The sequence below is a fragment of the Channa argus genome, chromosome 18 (genome assembly GCF_033026475.1).
Source record: "Channa argus isolate prfri chromosome 18, Channa argus male v1.0, whole genome shotgun sequence".
NCBI classification, from domain to species: Eukaryota; Metazoa; Chordata; class Actinopteri; order Anabantiformes; family Channidae; genus Channa; species Channa argus.
The window spans coordinates 16,075,415-16,094,177 of NC_090214.1; the positions used below are offsets into that span (position 1 = coordinate 16,075,415).

General features: G+C 38.5%; 1 protein-coding gene across 2 annotated transcripts in view; it reads right to left on the reverse strand.

Annotated features, from left to right (window-relative positions):
• LOC137103969 (leucine-rich repeat transmembrane neuronal protein 4) overlaps positions 1-18,763 on the reverse strand; it is a 103,139-nt gene that overhangs the window by 80,891 nt on the left and 3,485 nt on the right. The window contains exon 2 of one of the 2 annotated variants that reach the window (XR_010911622.1): positions 11,217-12,841. Coding sequence is in view for 1 of the 2 variants with exons in the window: in XM_067484749.1 (XP_067340850.1) it covers positions 11,280-12,841 (1,562 nt within the window). In the remaining variant the exon portion in view is untranslated. The remainder of the gene's footprint in view (positions 1-11,216; positions 12,842-18,763) is intronic. The other variant, XM_067484749.1, reaches the window with a different exon arrangement.

Here is an 18,763-nt window from a genome sequence, read left to right on the forward strand (position 1 = left end):
CTCCCTTCCAACTATCAATTTCTCACTCTCCTGAAATCTTACATCACTGCAGCTTTCTCCCTCTCCTCTCTCCTTTTGTCTACTCTTTTCATTTAGTTCAGCTTGTAAATTTCCATTCTCCCTCTGTGCCCTTTCTGTATCACACCTTCCTATGCAAGTAACTTTAGGTGACAGCATGCTCCTGAGGAAAAAGTTTGGAGATATAGTATGAGGCCCTGAGTACCATGTGTTATTGTACATTTTCTGTTTTCCTCTCCTTCATTGCCTGTGTGCATTTGTATCCTTTTTTGCAGGCCATTCAATTGATGGCTGAATTTATAACCAGATTGACAAGCACTACTTTAATCTCCCCCAAGCACTCATGCACACTTTGCAGATTATTCTACCTCCATCAACTATAGCACTCATAGTTAACACAAATCTGGTTAGCCTGATGCTGATTAGTGCCCTGCGTTGACCTTTATTGTGAGGAAATCAAGAAAAAAAAATTCTGCTTTGATTAAAAAGAGTGGAGGAAAAAAAAAAATCAGCTTAACTCATGAACTTTTGGGAAGGTCATCCCTTTATAAAAAAAAACATTCATAGATCAAAAACACAACTGCTTCAGTAATGGTTCTCAGCTCAGAAAATAACACACTGTTGGAATCTGTTTTCAGACTCACAGGGTTCAGTAACAGTATGCCACACGAGAGAAGCTTTATTGTCAAATCAGACATGCATCTGATGCAGACTTGAACCGTTCAATAGATCAGTATAGTGTCAGAACAGAATGACTGGTTAAGGTGATTAATTTCATTTTCTTTTTCATTATTGATTGTGATGCACTTTAGAATGGCCTATGTTCCATTTTAAATATCAACACTACAAAAACTATCCACAAAAACCATTACAATCTCTGATGAATGCTTTAATGGGGAGGCTACTGACACCATCCATTCATAGACAGACTGCTTGTTAATGGTTATAATCAGCAAGAAACGAGCAATGGGGAGTATATCTCAAAGGCTGCACATCAGGTGAAGATGAATGGATGAAAGAGCAAGCAGACTTCAGATGGAAAATACAGCCTTTTTATAGTGAAACCTACTGAAAATATAGTCCCAAACTTAGAGATACTACATTTACAATGATATAGACGGAGGAGTGCAGCAAGTCCTCAGAAAAAGTTCTGTAACATGACCAGTCCACTCTAAAATAGAGTACTGCAGGTCATTTGAACGAGCAAGATGCAGGACGAATGACCACTATAGAGGAAATACAGTGGGGCAATGCACAGCAGCTGTAGTAAACATAACACAGTCAAGAAACAGAAACATTTGCCAGAAGGAGGTTTGGGTGGGGTAAACAGGTCAGCACAGCAGAGGATTTCCTCACATATAGCCATGTGGAGAAAACAATAAATTCAAGCAAAAATGTTGTGCACCTTTTTTTAACTCTTTAGAAAGAAAAATTGTGTTGCTCCAGCTGCCATTTTTGTGCCATAACAAGAAATGGTATCAGGCACCATTTGGGTCCCGGAAACCAAACATCAGGGACGTTAAGATGAGGCAGTTATTGTTGACAACTCAAAAAAAGCTTGGGAGCCGTTTTTTAACTCTTTTTTTCCCCCCAAAACTGTTTTGCAGCAAAAACTGTAGCTTACTGCACTTTAAGAACTTTTGGAACAAGCCAGCCACGGTGTGACATTACACTGGACACAGTAGGCAGCAAAAAGGTCAATATCAACCCCAAATCAAAATGTTTTTTTCAGATATAGACTAAGTGAGAAAACCTTTGCGCATGAATCACAATTGCAAAGTACATGGTACAGTTAGAAATTAACCTTTTTTGCCATGATTTCGAAAAAGTAAAGTAAAGCAAAATGTGCTGCAGCATTGCCTAAAATTATATCACCGACAAGCCAAAGTGCGCAAATTACCTGGTGACCAAAATCCCAAGAAGCCAAGGCAAGTTTTATTTTTCGTTTATTTTTTAATATCCAAATATTCTTCTTCCTTGAAAAATCTGTTACCCAAAGTGTACATTTCAACAGGTAAATTCAGTCAAATCTATATTGCCAATTTTGGAATGTGAAAAAAGTAATTTAATATAGACTAGATTCCCTGTCCTGCTTTCTATATGGAACCACAGCTGATAATGTGGCTTCCACCATGTTGGATGATGTCATCGTGGACATTTAGGCTGACCTAATTGTCAAAAAATGTTTATAACCCCAGATGGTGGAAAGTTGTTTTGACCTTCTGTGTCACTCTCCATGGAGTTAACGGGTGTTACCCAGCACATAACCATGCAGTCACAGTCTGCAATATGCCAAACCAAGCAAACAATTGAGTCTAAGAAAAATAAATAAAAATACTACGGAGGACACAAGGCCTAGGTGAGTTTTGCATGCTTCCTCATTTTATCATTTTATGGTCACCATTACCTGTGATCTTCTTTCAAATTTTGACAGACAGTCATTGAAGACAGAGAAGGGCATGGCACAATCAATTCCTAACGTATCCATTGTCAGTTTGGTCAATACACAGCTTTTATTAATCCAGTCAATAAGAGGGACTATTATATTTTACAGTAAAAGATACGCTCAAATATTTTGCATTTGTTATGTGATGTATGTTATATTGTAGAGAAGACATTACTTGAGCGTGTGCATTTGTAGGGCTGTTTGTATTTTAGACCTCATACATGGAAAAAAGTGGACAACAGTTTAGGACATATTCTTCGCAATGTGTTTATATCATAGTTATTCAGCTCGGACATATGGGACTGAAACTGTGGGAGAATAGACGTCATCAATCATGAGAGGTGTACATTTTCCTGCCGTTAGAGACTATACCTGCATCAGGCCAATGCAGTGAGGCCACAGAGTTGGATGCTGAAGGTTGACAAAGACAAGTAATTAACTAAAAATAATATGTTCTTGACACAGCAGAGGAAAAGGGGCTTTAAAATGAATAGGAGACACAATGGAATGGAACCTCAGAGAATTTAGCTGGGTAGATGAAGGTTACTTTGTACGCTGGCATGAGGAGATGCATCACATGCAGCCTGGCTGCTCCGACACCTACACAAGGATCAAACTTGAAAGGCATTGGAAATTTCATTAGATTTTCAACATCAATACATTTCACTCACCAACACCCCTTCATGTGAGCTCTTTATATATACAGCATAAAAGACTGGCAGCTCATCATAACAGCATTGGAAATTTCATGTCTGATTGCTTTTCCTACTGTGTTCTGATTCTTGTTGGTCTGCTCTTACATGTAGTGTAGTGTAAAATCACAACACATACTTTCCATTCTTTTTTGACAATGTATGTGATATGATTACGTTGAATGGAAACAGAAAAAAACTATGATATATTTTCATTCAATATTAGTTGTTTGTCCCTGCCATATCCCACAACCCACAAGCATACAGAATGTTTAATGAGACCCCCTATATGTATATTGAGGCAGGAACTGAACAATTTTTGATGTCAGCCACCAAAATGTATTAACGATCCAACTAGATTAGCTTCAGCATGTATTTGTGAGTAAACTAACAATTAATCTATAATCATACATGCCATTGCACTCTGTTTTTATCTCGGCTTTCATCTTTTTATTATCCCTGTCACCTAATTAACCAAACAAATACAAGAAAAAAAAAACAGTTTTAACAAAGATTGGCCTTTAATTCTGCCACACACATCATCCCCAGTGGATTGTGGTTTTGATTGGACCACTGTGGAAAACATGCCAATCTGCTGGACCTTGCCTCAGATTTATTATCTTATTTCAAAAAGCCTCTGAGCCATCACCGATCAGAGGACAGACAGCTGTCCATGGACAAAGGCCCGTGTGTCTTTGTGGACAGAGGCCTGCCAATCTAGCTGTCGACTCTGGATGACTGCCTGATTTCTCTAGCTTTCTAACTGGTTCTTCTGTCCGTCTGTCAACTGATCCATCCTGGGGAATGTTCCTCTGCCAGATTCACTCGCTTACCTGTCTTAATGCACTTCAAACCCTAGTTCCATCCTTTCTGCCTGTTAAATCCACTGAACAGGATGACTTAAATGATGTCAGGACCAATAAAACCACAAAGGTCTCTCCAGTTTAGGGAGAGGGAGAACTATTTACTTGAACCTGATACAATTATGCAATGAATTGTGAATTCATGCCACTGACATTTCCAATAGAAAGGAACAACGGAAATTTAGTTACATTTAAACTAATGAGCCCATCCCTATTAAGGTTACCTCCTTATTAACAAGATATTCTTCATTGTGTAGATTAATGATAATTGTGCACTTAGCGTTGTTATTTTGAAGATGTGATAAAACCTAATTTAGTCCTTCCAGAATTTCACAACTTTGTTAGTGACTGTTGTGGCTAAGATGCCAGATTTTGTGACAGCTTCGTGTCTTTAATAAGCTCTCAGCAGCTCTGCAGGAGGAGTTCAGGGACAGTACAGAGTGTAGGTTAAATTTGTGGATTGGAAGATTGTGTAAAAGACAGAGAAGATTGGTTAAATTTGTGTAGCAGTTGCAACATGACCAATACCTGAGGGGACTGTTTTGTGTAATACATGTAACACTACAGGACTACAAACTGCATTCTCAATGTCATTGCATCCTATTTTTAGGGCACTTTCCTTCTATGGAAGAGCTGCTGACCTCATGTGGAATGATGAAGATTTACGTTTGTATATCATAAGGTGCAAGAAATCCAGCAGGATATTTGGGCAGCTGTCAATCAAGCACAGTTTCTACATGCCCACACAATGCTGAGAAGTGGCATAAAACACCTGAGGGGATATATCAAGTGTATTCTGTAGAGATCAGGTGTTGGAGACCTCTACAAGGCCCCATAATGATTTCTGCATTAAGAAGAAAGAAGTTTTACTTTCTTTATACTTGTGGGCTTACGGACTGACTACTTTCACTTGTAAATATAAAAGCAGTATGCTTAAAAAGAAAGAAATGCCACTGGGAAGATCACATACAATGTTCTATGGTTAGGAGCTCAAGATATTTTCTGTTCTCTTTTTTTCTCTCTTAATACTCTATCCACCCACAGTGAACTGCAAAGATGAGGCATTTACCCTTCTTCTTTTGAGCATATTCCTCCCAATTACAGTAGTTAGTTAATTAGGACAAAAAATAGAATCAGATAAGAACTTTTCCTAGAAGTAATGAATCGAGAGTTTAGTTCCTTGAAGGAAGTAGTCATTAATTCTAAGAGAGTTTCTTATTAAAAAGAAACAGAAAATTGACTTTGGAAATCTAAAATATTTTCATCTGACAGCAGCGTTATACAAGGATGACAAGCTAATTATACTTAACTCATTGTCAATTCATTAAATAGCACATCATTTTCTGGTGAGAGGGAAAAAGTCTGCGCAACTTCAGCAGAAGTACTTCATTCAACAGTGAGTGGTTCTAGGGATGAAATGAGCGATTAAAACCGCCTATCACAGGGTCTTGGTTCCCTTTTTACTTCTTCATTTTATTGCACTTTTGCCCTGAGCAAATGCACTGCTGCAGGTACTTAGCGGTGTACTTACTGTAGATGCAGAATGATGATTACATTTTTCATCTGCCCCACATTTACTGATTAACAAAAATTGGAATTTTGTGACACATGGGCAAGGTGTAGTGGGCTGTTCGACCTTACTGAAAATAATCATGTGAGAAAAAATTAGTGCTTAATTGAGTTGGATACATGCTAATGTCCTCTACTTCTACGACCATGTATAACTACACCAGTGATGAAAAAAGAGGGTTGAGTTGTTTTGCGCGGTGCTTGTTTCTAGAAAAAATACTGTATGCTAATATCACAAAGCACATGCAATTGTAGCTATACATAACTTCTATTTTTCCTATTTAAATACTCAATCTATCAAAAAACAAACAGAGTCATTTTTTTTATTGTCAAGTTACAGGCATATGTAGCATGTAATTGTTTTTTCCATCCAAATGTAAGGCTGAATAGAACAAGCTGCAGAGAGCTGCAGTGCTTGTATAAGTAGGGAGTGAAGCAAATGAGGTAGTAAAATGGACAAGAGTTCTCTGTGAAACAAATAATGCAGAGCTTTGAAAAATGACAGACTAGAAGGGAAAAACTAATAATTGCAGAGTAGGTACAAAACAAGTGCATCAAATGCACATTTTTCAAGATTTTCAAGATTTATCATCGGAAAACAAGGAAATAAAACAGCAGCAGTGGTTTAGAAAGCTTAGCAATAATGATGCATGTGGGATAACAGAGAGAAAAGGAAGCAAGTCTTGCCTTATTTCCAGGTAATGTAATTGCTATGTATTGCTGATCCAACACCCTCGTTAAGCATGGATCAAACGGTGGTGCAGAAAGCAGTGGCATGGACACAGAGTGTGAAGCAGACAGGATTAGCAGATGAGAGAGATGTTCTCTCACGTGCAGTGCATGTTTGAAGGTTCCCACACGACTAATTGTCAAATGAAGGCACTAGCATTGAGAGGTTTAGCCTCCCCACTGAATTACAGATAGCTTACTTGCCCTTGGCTAGCCTCTCCGTGTTTGTGTAGAATTTTTTTTTCCCTTTTTTTTTTTTCTGAACAATTAACAATTTGACACTACGACCTTGGACTGTTGGGAGAGGACGAGAGAAACAGAGAAAATCTCCCTCATGCCTCTAAAAATAGCTGGTACTCTGCAATGGTACGTGGTAAATTAGTAACAATGTATGTTCACTTTAACATTTTGATATATAATAAAGTAATAACAATAAACACAGCGAAAGGCTTTTTCCAAAATTATATGGCAAGACATGAGACACTTTTTAGACTCAAAACTATTTTTAAGTCAGAAATTGGCCCAGACAGTGTGAATTTAAATCTCTCCAGCAGATTTGTATGCAGATTTTGAGACTGTTCTCAAAAGACAAAAAAAGCACAATTGTTTCTTTATATTGTTAAAATTTTGTACATATAAATTTTCTGATAAGAAACTACGAGAGATGGTTTGGTTTGAGATGGTTAGATGGTTGTACAATGCATGTAAACATGACACTGACTAAAATACAACAAAAAAAAGTTTTTATAACAATGAGAAAAATGTAAATTAGTTTTAGTTGCACACTCATGATTTAGTTTGTCTTTCATGTACAAAATGTTCTGTAATTTTTGAGTACCAGGCCAAAATGTAAAGGTAGAGTTGAATGCCTCCGTTTTTGGATCTTCTTAGTTGCATCCTTTTAAAAGTGAAAGCATGTAAATGCAAGGCCACACGGTTCCAAAGAATAGCTGAGAACAGTGAATGATTTACTGTATTAAATTGTAGAAAACTCAAGTAAATTCTCTCTTTAATGCAGTAAGTTTCTATAGTAACAAGTAAACCATCAGCACCTATCCAGGCTATGTATGATGCATTTAGGTAGAGCATAAGCCTATGTCTAGACAGCATACAGTGTCATTTTTTTAGTAAGAGGTGACTGTACTTTGGAAAAGTTAAGCATCAGTATAAGGAGATGGGTTGAGGAAGTGGAGTCAAGAGTGCATTTAACTGTCCTGATGGTAAAAATTAATTTCAGGAGTTTCTAAGAAAAGGCAGATAATAGACTATGGGATGAGATGGTAATGAATGAATCATGGGCCGTACTACTGGCAGAGCATGCCTGGCATATCATCAAAGCCCTTATCAACGAAAATGATTTCAGCCACTCTGTGTCAGCTGCAAAGACAGATGTTTGCTTAGTTCAATCAGTTTCAGACCACAAAAAGGAAGGACACAGTAAATGAGCCCAAATAGATTCAGGTGTTAGAGGTCAAAAGATTATGATAGGGTTGCTAGACGCAGAGAAATTGTACTCGGTGAAATTACATAACAATGGGACCATGAAAGAAAACATAAGTGCTATCATATTTTTAGGTTACAAGATGGGTTAGGAGAAATGGCATTGGAATGTAAAATTATGTTCTAATACATGAAAAGGTAACAGATGTGGCAATGACTCAAGATCCGGTCCACACATCACAAGTACCTATCAAAGGAACATAGAAATCTTTCTGTGGTAATGTTGAAGTGACGCAGGAAAATGCAAGCTCTGAACCGTATTCATACAACTCACTAAAAAAATTTCAAGTTTATGTCAAGTAGACCCGGGGCTGATAAAGAACAATCATGTAAAGAGGTTGAGCAATAGCAATGGTACAGAACCCAAATGAACGAAACGCTAAGAGTTACACAGGAGGAATAAGCAATTCCCTAGAGCCAGTATGGCCTGAGGAGAGACAGCGAGACTGTGAGGTGAAGAGGGTGCAGCAGGTGCTGCCATGTTCTGCCGAGTGATTTATGTCTACGCAAGAACAACAAAATGTAGAAACAAGATCGAGCCCAGTCTCAGATGAACTCAGGACTTTGTGGACTTTTGACTGATAGTTGCTGTCCACAGTCTGCAAGTTTTAAAATGAGACAGAGTGGCTGATGAGGCTGGAGAGAATTCATTTTCAAGGATGTCACTAAAAACAAAAAGAAGGAGACTGCAGGAATTCAAATTTAAAAAGCTCCTATTGTGACATGAATTAGCAGAATAATGTCAATAATAATCAACCTGTTGACATTAAAAGTAAGACGCACAACTAGCTGCATGGTACTTTATGTACTTCTCTATCTTCTGATCTAATGCATGGATTTACTGGATTAACTAAAAAAACTAGTGCAATAAAATGTCCTTCCTTGATAAAAATGATGCACTGAATAGCTATATGTTCAAGTCCAGTCATTTGATTATTTACAATGTGCTGCAAACGTATAGACATTTACTTATGTTTCTTCACTTAGTAAATGTGTCAGCACCTATTTCACCCCAAGCTGTTATACTCTGTACTAATGTTGATTTGGCCCTTGCTTCTTATTATATGGGTTAATTGCAGCTTTATTTGACTCACAGGATAAAAGAGTCTGCTAAATTGCCAAGTTCAATCAAGTCGAGATAAAAGGCGTATGATACATGCAATGATTTCATTGATAAACAGAAGGTCTGCTTCTAGCTTACACCAATAAAGAAATGGTGATGTGTGTGGTCCTTTAAAGTGAAAGAGGAGGGGACTTTTCATAGGTCACATCATCATTTAAAGGGCCTCTCCTGACCATGGACTTTGAACCTAAAAGTAGTCTAACCAACTGGTATTGGACATGAGGAAAATGTTATCTATTGTAATATGATATGCTGAAAGGCAACCAAGGCATTTTGTTGTTGTTGTTCTTTGCCTTTACCAAATGTGACTGTTGTTCTCCTATGTGCTCTTAATTCCTCCTGATCCAAACTGCAACAGACTTCCATTGTTGGCATAATATTAAACAGTATTACTGTTGGAACTGGCAGTTCTCTAACAACACATGGTACTATAGTACATGTCTAATGCTATGTTCACATTACATGCTAAAGCGGCAAATATCCAATGTTCTTCCGCTAGTCGTTTGTTTTTTCAAAGGTGTGGACAATTTATATATATATATATATATATATATATATATATATATATAAACACTCTGTTATCATTTTCAGCCTCTGTAAATGGAAAGCATTTCTAAAGCAATATCATTCTGTGCTCATGCTCTTTTTTTGACCTCAAATTAAAATCACTAAACTCATTTTGTTGTTAGCTATAAGACGGCTTAGCTGTGTTGATGCCACAAAAGATGTATCACAAGTGAATGAGACAGCAACATTTAAATGGAACGTATTGTAAATAATCAAACAGATCCACTAAAATTGTTAAGTGCAGCATCTCTCTGTTTTTGCACCTCTAATGCATCACACACAGTGTATCGTTTTCAGCTCGCAATAAACATAAAGCAGCATAGGGGTGAAAGCCTATACTAGAGGAAAACAACAGCAAAATGGCAGCTGTGGTTTGTGGTCCCTCTTTACAGTCTAACAAATGTGAGCAACTTGAAAGTTTAACACAGTACCAGGTGAGCTGCCTCCAGGAGAGCTAGATGGTCAGTGACAAAAGTGGAAAAAAATGTGGAGGATCAAGCCTTCCTCCACCTCCACATCCTCCTCCTTGCTGTTAAACTTCTGCATTTATAGGCATTCCTCCAGAGAGAATCTAGCAGAAATCCATGACATGGAAATGCCAAGAAAATCTATGGACTAGACTGAGTGGGCTACGTAGTAATGTGAAAATATACAGAGAAAAACAGGTTGTAGACATACATTGTATGTAGTTTCGGAATGTGTACTGTCCAATCATCCAGGTGGGCTTAGTGTATCCTTACACTGTTACAACAGGGCAGAGATAAGAACTAAAAATGTCAAACTTTTCTAGCAAAACTCTGTGGTATAATAAAAGACTTAATCAAAAATAGTGTGGCATATCATTTATGCATATCAGGAAAGCAAGATTAGAAAAGTGGTATTCCCACATTGTGCAGATTGTGTGTAAACACTGTTTTGAAGAAATTCACTTCCCTTTGTATAAAATATTTCAAAGGATTTGAAATCCTTTCAGGACCATCTTCTTCTTTAACTGTTTTTCTATCCCTGTGTACATTGAGGAGTTGATGCCCAGTGAAACTGGGCTTTTTGGTTTATGCAACATTTATCAGTTAAGTGAGTGAATAAACAAGTGTGTGGATTAACAATTCATTGTTCAAAGAAAAAATAAATAAATAGCAAAGTGCTCTGGGGGATCTATGAGCATTAAATGTTTCTACTATCCTGAGTCTAAGATATGTTGAGAAAAGTGTCACCAGCTTAGGGAAACCTCTATTCAGTAATATAAGTCTCTATTTGCAATTACATCTAGGGCCCAGAAGTAAATCTTACCACCATTCAACCATTTTCCCCACACATTACTGCTCATCAAAAACTCAAAAGCAGAAAGGCAAACACACAAAGCAAACCCAAAGCTCTGATGCCTGCACATTTAAAAAAAGCAAAAGGGAATCTAAACAAGCACACGTCTTACCATAACAGCACTGCTTAAACTTAATATTATGCAGAATAGGAAACGTAATCAGTTTGATTTATCTGTATCTCTGTACTATTCTGCGCTAAAACAAGCATATGTATCTCAGCAGAGAGTAGAGTTTAAGTGAATATATAAACACCCAACTGCAAACAAGAGAAATCTTGTTTTACATAAAGTGATTCTAAAACCATCTCTGCTTCCTTCAATAATAATCAGTATTTACCTAACCTGCTGTAGCAGACTTATCATCTGTCAAAGCAATGTAAATAATTACCTCTGGTTGCTTCACTGTGGACAGAGTTTTGTTTAGGAGGAGTGGCGGTGGTGTGGGTCATACCTCGCATTCTCGGGAGCCTGAGATGGTATAGGTGCAGGGTCCGGTTCCATTGACAAGCACATCCATGGCCTCAGAATTGTTGGGCTTGTAGTCCACATAGTACTCCTGCAATGGAGAGCTGAGGGTGCGCTCCGTCTCTCTAGCTTTCTTGCGGCGCTTTCGGGCTGCTGCCGAGTGCTCCTGCAGCTGTTTGACACTGCTGGGATAGCGCTTCCAAGACACGTAGATTACCAACAGGATCATCGCAACAGATAGAAAAAGGGCAACGCTTCCGGCAACAATCTTATGGAAGGACACCGGCTCCAGGTCTTGCTCTGGTGGAAGTGCTGCAGGTGGGGTAACAGCTGATAACGTGGGGCCTCTAACAGATCCTTGTCCTTTCTTTCCAGAAACAGTAGGCAAAGCAAGAATGGCCGGGCGATGCTCAGTCTGCACAGGGATACTGGATGGAGTTGGAGGAATACTCACAGTGAGCATTGTAATTGGGTTTGATTGACAAACACCAAAAGCTTCAACAGCATCCATCACTTTCTCACCCTGGGCTTTCTTGGGGGAGGCGCAGATCATGGTGGTTTCCTTTGCCCCTCTGAAGTTTCTCAGCCAGGCCACCAAGGGGCAGATAGCAGGGCCACAGTCCCATACATTCCCAGCTAAGCTAATTGTAGTCAAAGAGATCCAGGCATCGACTACTTCCTGGGAGACATTGGTCAGCTTGTTGGAATCAAGGTTGAGGGTCTGAAGGTTGGGTAGACACTGGTAAACTACAGCATCTATTTCCATCAGATCATTCCCAGACAGATCCAGTTTTTGGATGGAGGCCCAGGTCCACGTCAGGCCCTGGCTCATTGAGCGAATGCGATTCCACTGCAGGTAAAGGGCCCGCAGATTGTAGAGGCGGGGGAAGTGAGAGAAATTGATTTTTGAGAACTGGTTGTGTTCCAGATGCAACTCAGTGAGCTTGACCAGGCCTGAAAATGCATTCCGAGTTATACTGCGCAGGCGGTTGTAACCCAGATCCAAGAATTCAAGATTTCTGCAATCTTGAAAAAGACGCATTGGGATAATTTTTAGTGAGTTTGAGCGTATGTGCAGACTGAGAAGCTTCCGTAAGCCCTGAAACTGCCCAGGCTGCAGGGCTTGCAGTTTGTTGTATGACAGGTCCAAATTACGCAAATTAGGGACAGGGTGGAATGTTGTGTTGTGAAGTGATGTGATCTTGTTCGAACTCAGGATTAGCTCTTTGAGCCTACGAACACCCTGGAAAGCCATTCCATCTACAGAGGTAATGTAATTGTGGTCCAAGTAGAGCCAGATTAGATGATTGAGGCCTACAAACTGTCCCGCACGAAGACTGGCAATGCTGTTGTACCGTAAAGACAGGCCTTCACAGCCTCCCGAGAGGTTCTTGGGGATATCGCGAAAGGCGCTTGACTCACAGTAGACAATTTTTCCATCACAGCGACAGCTTTTAGGGCATGGGCGCTCACTCAATGATGGATTTGCCGCCAGCCACACCTGCATCAGGAGTTGGACCACTAGCCAGTGACGCCACAGAGCAGAGCCTGTGGGTGGGATAAGGAGGAGAGGAAAAAGAAAAGAGAAAGGTACACAGGTTTATTGAATACTCCAAAATGCCTCATTTATACTTTACAGTTTTCATTTTAGAAACAAATGCATAATACTTCTTTAGAGTGGCTTATTATATTCCAGTTTTTCAGTATTGAGAAATATAGTTTTGAGCAAATTATGTGAGGTTGCTTTTAAGACCAACTAATGATAAGATTTTTATACACACCCATATCTGACTTATTGCCTAAGAAAAAATGAGGCCCAGCAATGTTGGCAGCTTGCAAGTTCTGTTAGAGGTTTCCTGAGGCAATGATCGGGCATCTGTTGTTTTACCAAACATTCACAGTATTGATGCAAATAAACCTCTTTTTCAGTGATATGGTTAATGAGTCTGTTCATCTAAATGGGAAAGGAAGCTAGTCCCTTTGTCAAAAATAACAAATACTTGAAGTACGTCACCAAATCACATATGCAGGTGCCGTGAAAATTGAAAGAAATATAAATAACTGCCATTTACTAAAGGAAGGGAGACTTCTTTACATCCATTATTGTTGCAGATACTTGTATGTCAAAGCCTGAAATAGTAGGACCCCTCTTCAGGGCTTTTTTTAGCATTCTGAAATGGTTACATTGCTCCCACCTGTTAAGAGATGTCAGAGGCCTTTCCTACTGTAAGAGTAGTGTTTGCTCTCAGTATCAACATTCAGGTTTAGACTTATATTCATGAGAGCAACTTCCAGAGATCAGGTCTTTTCAATACCACCCTTCCTGTACCCTAGAGACTAGATTCTTTGCCTTTGCCTGTATCCGAGCAGCCAGAGCCAACGTCACGTCTCCGGGAGATGCAGTATGCAGGTGTATGCCCTTCCAGTTTAATGGGCCTAATAACAGAAATTATAGCAGCCTTTTTTCAGACTTAATTTTAAGTCTTGGCATATCTTAAGACTTATCTTCGATATAAACCTTATGATATATCTTATCTGAAATCTTAAGATAGACAGTCTATCAGATATTTTAATAGAAGAAAATTCTAAAAAACTTTAGGTAGGAATCCGATCATATCTTACTTCATTCAATCTTTTCTCAGTTTTATAGATTCCTAAATACTCTGTGCTTCAATTTGAATGTCTGTTATGTACCATTATTACCTTGGTTAAACTGTATGACATAACTTTTTGAAATAATTTAGCTCTGTTGGCTATTTCACTTTGAAAATATTCTTTAGCAATAAATAAATAAATAAATAAAACAAATACATAAATTAAGGGCATTTCTCTGTTGCACCACAACAGGGAGAGCTGCATGTCAGCCTCTCTAAGCTGCTCATAAATGCTTGGCTAAGGGCAGGCAGAGGTGCTCCGTGCCAGCAGGAAAGGCAGGCCACTGCTTAGGGCCCCAGGCCAGCAGGGGGCCCCTGAGGGCTGACAAACTATGTACAACTATGTACAGCACTAGCTGTGTGCAAAGTTTGCAATGACACTAAACCACCCTAAGAGGACCCCGACTCTCACTCTGTTGCAAGTAGCACGATTCAGTATAAACAATTAGGTCTAATGAAACGAGGAAAGAAAAACAGTTGCAGACTTCTAAGGGTTAAAGTTCAGAGAGTTTATTCAAGATTTGACATGAGAGCTAATTATCTGTAATGAAGTCCTAACTCTAGTTACCATAGTTACAAAAGAGTTTAAGATGGGATCTGCACATTAGCAAGTTTCTGTAGTATGGCCCCAGGTTTTCTATATTCTATAATTCATTCATTTCATATCCATTTTCCATCTCCGAGGTTGTCAGATATAATGTTAATATTTCCCCCTGACAATGACTCGTCCTCATCCTTCCTAACATTACTATCACAACTGGTGTCTTCCAGCCTGGAGAATCTGCAGCTATGCATGATTTTGATTTAGCTGAAGCCTAAAGAACCAAGTTTACTGGGTTGTAAAGTTCGTTGTCATACTATATTATATCTTTTGTAATGCAAAGTACATCTCATGAGCCCACATTTTACTGTTGGTCTTATGACTAAAACATGTACAGCACAGTTAGTGACCGTGATGTGACTTCACCAAAAGTTGTTAACCGTTGTATTTAATATATAAATTAAAAGATAAATGGAAGCAGAATTTTGCCGCTGTAAAGCTTGTCTGGTAACATTTAGCAATCCCATAATAATCCCACATCAATTTGGGGAATAACCTAAAACTCAACTTAAACACTTGCTTGTAAAATGTAGTATCTGACATTCATCCTTGTCTTAACTCTGCTGTGCAAGTATAAATGACTAGGCTGTCTTATTTACTCTTTGGCATTACTGATGACTTGATGTGATTGGTAAGTGAGTGACAAATTACACTTTTATATTATATGGAAAAGCATTTTATATTTGGAAATAAACTAAACATTGTGTAAAGTTATTACCCAAACAACATGATCTTGACTGTTTGGATTGATGTCATTTGTTGCACATTTAGAGCAACTGGCAGTTTAGCCAGTCATATATTGATCTGTATTTGTACTGAGTCATCTAATCATTATAACACCAATGGTACCAGCAGAAAAGTCATGAAAGGTGGTCTGTGCAGAGCAAATCAACATTCAAGAGCTGATGGTTGCTCATGCAGTCCCAGAGGCAGTAAATTTTGATTTAAACATGAAAGCCAATTCATGTTTAACCAAACAAAAGCCGGATAGGCTCACGATGAATCATCACTTCTGTTTTCCACAGGTTCGATAAAAAAAAAAAAAAAAAAAATACAATAAATAAATAAATAAAAAACACCAAAACCCCTATGGAATTACACAACTCCTCCTGCTACAGAAAGCAACTGCCTGAATGCTAAATCAGTCTGTGGAGAATGACAACATACTATTTCTTTATGGTGGTAGATGCTCTGTTTCAAATACTATTTCTAACACTTAATCTACCAGAATTTTATAACTACACAGATGGCCATAGCAGTCATTGTGAAACTAAAATACATTTGAAAATCATATATATATATATATATATATATATATATATATATATATATATATATATACACACACACACACATTACTGATGACTTGATGTGATTGATAAATGAGTGACAAATTACACATATAATTACACATATACATATATATACATATATATATATATATATATATATATATATATATATATATATATATATATATATATATATATATATATGGCCAGTAAAAGGTCAAATTACTTTGTATTTCAATGGGCCATGAGAAACCCACTAGTTCACATAATTAGGTTATAGAAATATGCGTTACATTATATTACTAGCTTATTAAAAAAAAAACACTATTTGCTTCATACCTGAAACAATATCCAAAAAATGACAGTAGATATAGAATTTCACCTGGCTTTTTGTACAAAGAAGAATTTTTGAATCACTCACTCAGCCAGTGTCAGATAAACTTTCCAGAAATCAGGACAAGGTTGCTAGGCACATGAAACACACCTTCAACAGTTGGAAAAAGTAGCACTGAATTGATACATCTGAATTGATACACCTTAACATGACTACTGTGGCCATTAAAGGTAGAAATGCTCATATCTCTGTTGTTGTTAGAAAAAAGTCAGGGTCCTTTGTCTACAAATGGTCAAAATCACTGTTGTGGTAGTTCTAGTGTTAAAAGTGTGAAGAAACAGTCAAAAGCTTCCTGATATCACTCCTTGTTCTAAGCTAAGACAGAGTTGTTTCCATTAAAATTGTTCCCCTTTACAGAGCCACTAATGACCTGTCATTAAGACACATTGATTTTCCCTTGAGGAGGTTGTATGAGGGAATTCACTACTTGTGTGTGTTTCTCAAGGCAATATAATCAACTACGGAGTGTATTACCATTATCACAGTGAGATAGGATTAATATGTCAGGACAAAAGTAGCCTAGGCTTTAATTAGCTTACGAAATGTATAATGTGTTGACAGGCTCCATGCTCACCAAATTCATTTAAATGGATGTGTCACATGCAGACATGTTACACTGATGACTGAAGAATGAATCTAAGGACTTCAGGGATACTTGTGGCACAGTCGAGGCAATGAGCATGATTTCAATTTTCCAGTATTTTTCGTAATCTTTGCAGGATTTGTCAGAAATAATTCCCTGACATAGAGTGCCTGAGAGGCATCATACAGCATATGCTATCTAGCATAGCCATTTCGCTCCTTGCCAAGCATCTGCTGATCCCATATGGATATTGTATGTGTGTGTTTGTGTGTAAGACTGTGATGGAGGGAAAGACACACTTACTGTTTGTTTTGAGAGGAATCTTTTATCATTCCTTACAGATGGAGGGAACCATAGAACTGTACACATAATTGTGCTGGCTATTGATTATACCCGCAGATACATCAATCATATTTCTTCATCTCGGATCCCACAATTGTGATACTTGCACATAAATATTTCAGAAAGAAAGATCGTCCGTGTTTCTGGGTGCAGCCGATTTTTTTTTTCTCAGATTTCTGAATGTAACTTTAACTCATTTGCCAACCACTCCGTGCCTCAAAGGCTTACAAGAAGAAAACAAATGTGGAGAGCGCAGAAGAATACTGATACAGAGCAATGTCTGTGTGTAATGTTCCATGTGCATTTAGAGCAATTTTAATAGACAACACTTTTGACAGGGGGAACACAATGTGATGGCTGTTAAACATGAATCCGTTTTTCCAGAATTTGTGTTTGACTCGTTTCTCAGGGGATGGAGACACAACCCCCTTTCGCTTTTCCTCCCCATGTGCATAAAAGGTCTGCTTTATTAAAAGTGACTCTGCCATCTCTTTTAGATTGAGCCGGCCTCACAAGACACCCCTCTCCCTTTACTGACACTGTATGTGGTTTAATGAGAGCTCTGTGCACTAATGCCTCTGTAAGCCATCTCCTTCCCCAGTACTCCTCTAATCTTATTCACAAAGGAGCACAAAGTCACCCTCTGAGGTGCCACTCAAGGGGTTCGTTTCTTTATTACCTCTTACCTGATATACCTCTTGCAATTACTGTTCTTTTGCTGCATCTACTTAGATGAACTACTTCTCCTTCGTTTTGTTCACCAGTGGAGGAAAAAAAAAAGCGCCTTAGGTATGTCTTTGAACCCTGCAGCCATCAGGATGTTTCTATGATATGAATTCTGTTATTATGCATGCAGTCAGAACCATCCTCTCAGCCTCACCACTTCTCCTGTTGGTTTCTATTTTCACTCCCACGACTGTCTGTCTTTCTTGTTTCCTTGCTTTCAGATACAACTTTCAGGATGAACATTCGTCTTGCTGTCTTTTCAAGGATTAAAATATTGAGACCTGTGCTTCTCATTTTTCACTGTCACTATCTGAAGTTATATGTTAAAATCTAATATGGATGGATGAGCCAAAACTAAAGTTTGTCTAAAGGCAAGCACGTAATGCTTAGCTATGTAGCAGACAGCCCTGCTGTCCTCAGCACGAGAAGATAGCTATTTCTGCCTCTCAACCCTAACACATAGAGAGAGTAAGTGCACTTTACTGCTGACCTAAAATAAAACCAAATGTAGCTTAATAACTTGGCAAATGGACTCGCTAACTGGTGCACTTTGAGTGCACACAAGTGGCTCATTGCTTTTTGCCGCTTGTCATTGACAAAACCGCTACCAACCTCAGCCTTGACTGCACATAGATGCTGGACTGCAGCCTAACACACAGGGAAGGACATCCCCAGACCAGCTTAAGCCATCCTATTAGTCTCCAATTATCTTTGAGATGATAGCGAGGCCTGCCAAGTTACACTCATTCCTACAGTGATCAGAAAACACTGTGTCCTGATGCGCTCTCTTGGATTTGTAGCACTGATTAGGTAGAATATAGAAAAGCTCTGCTAGTAGACCTGCCATTAATACTGTGCACTCAATGATAGGCACACAC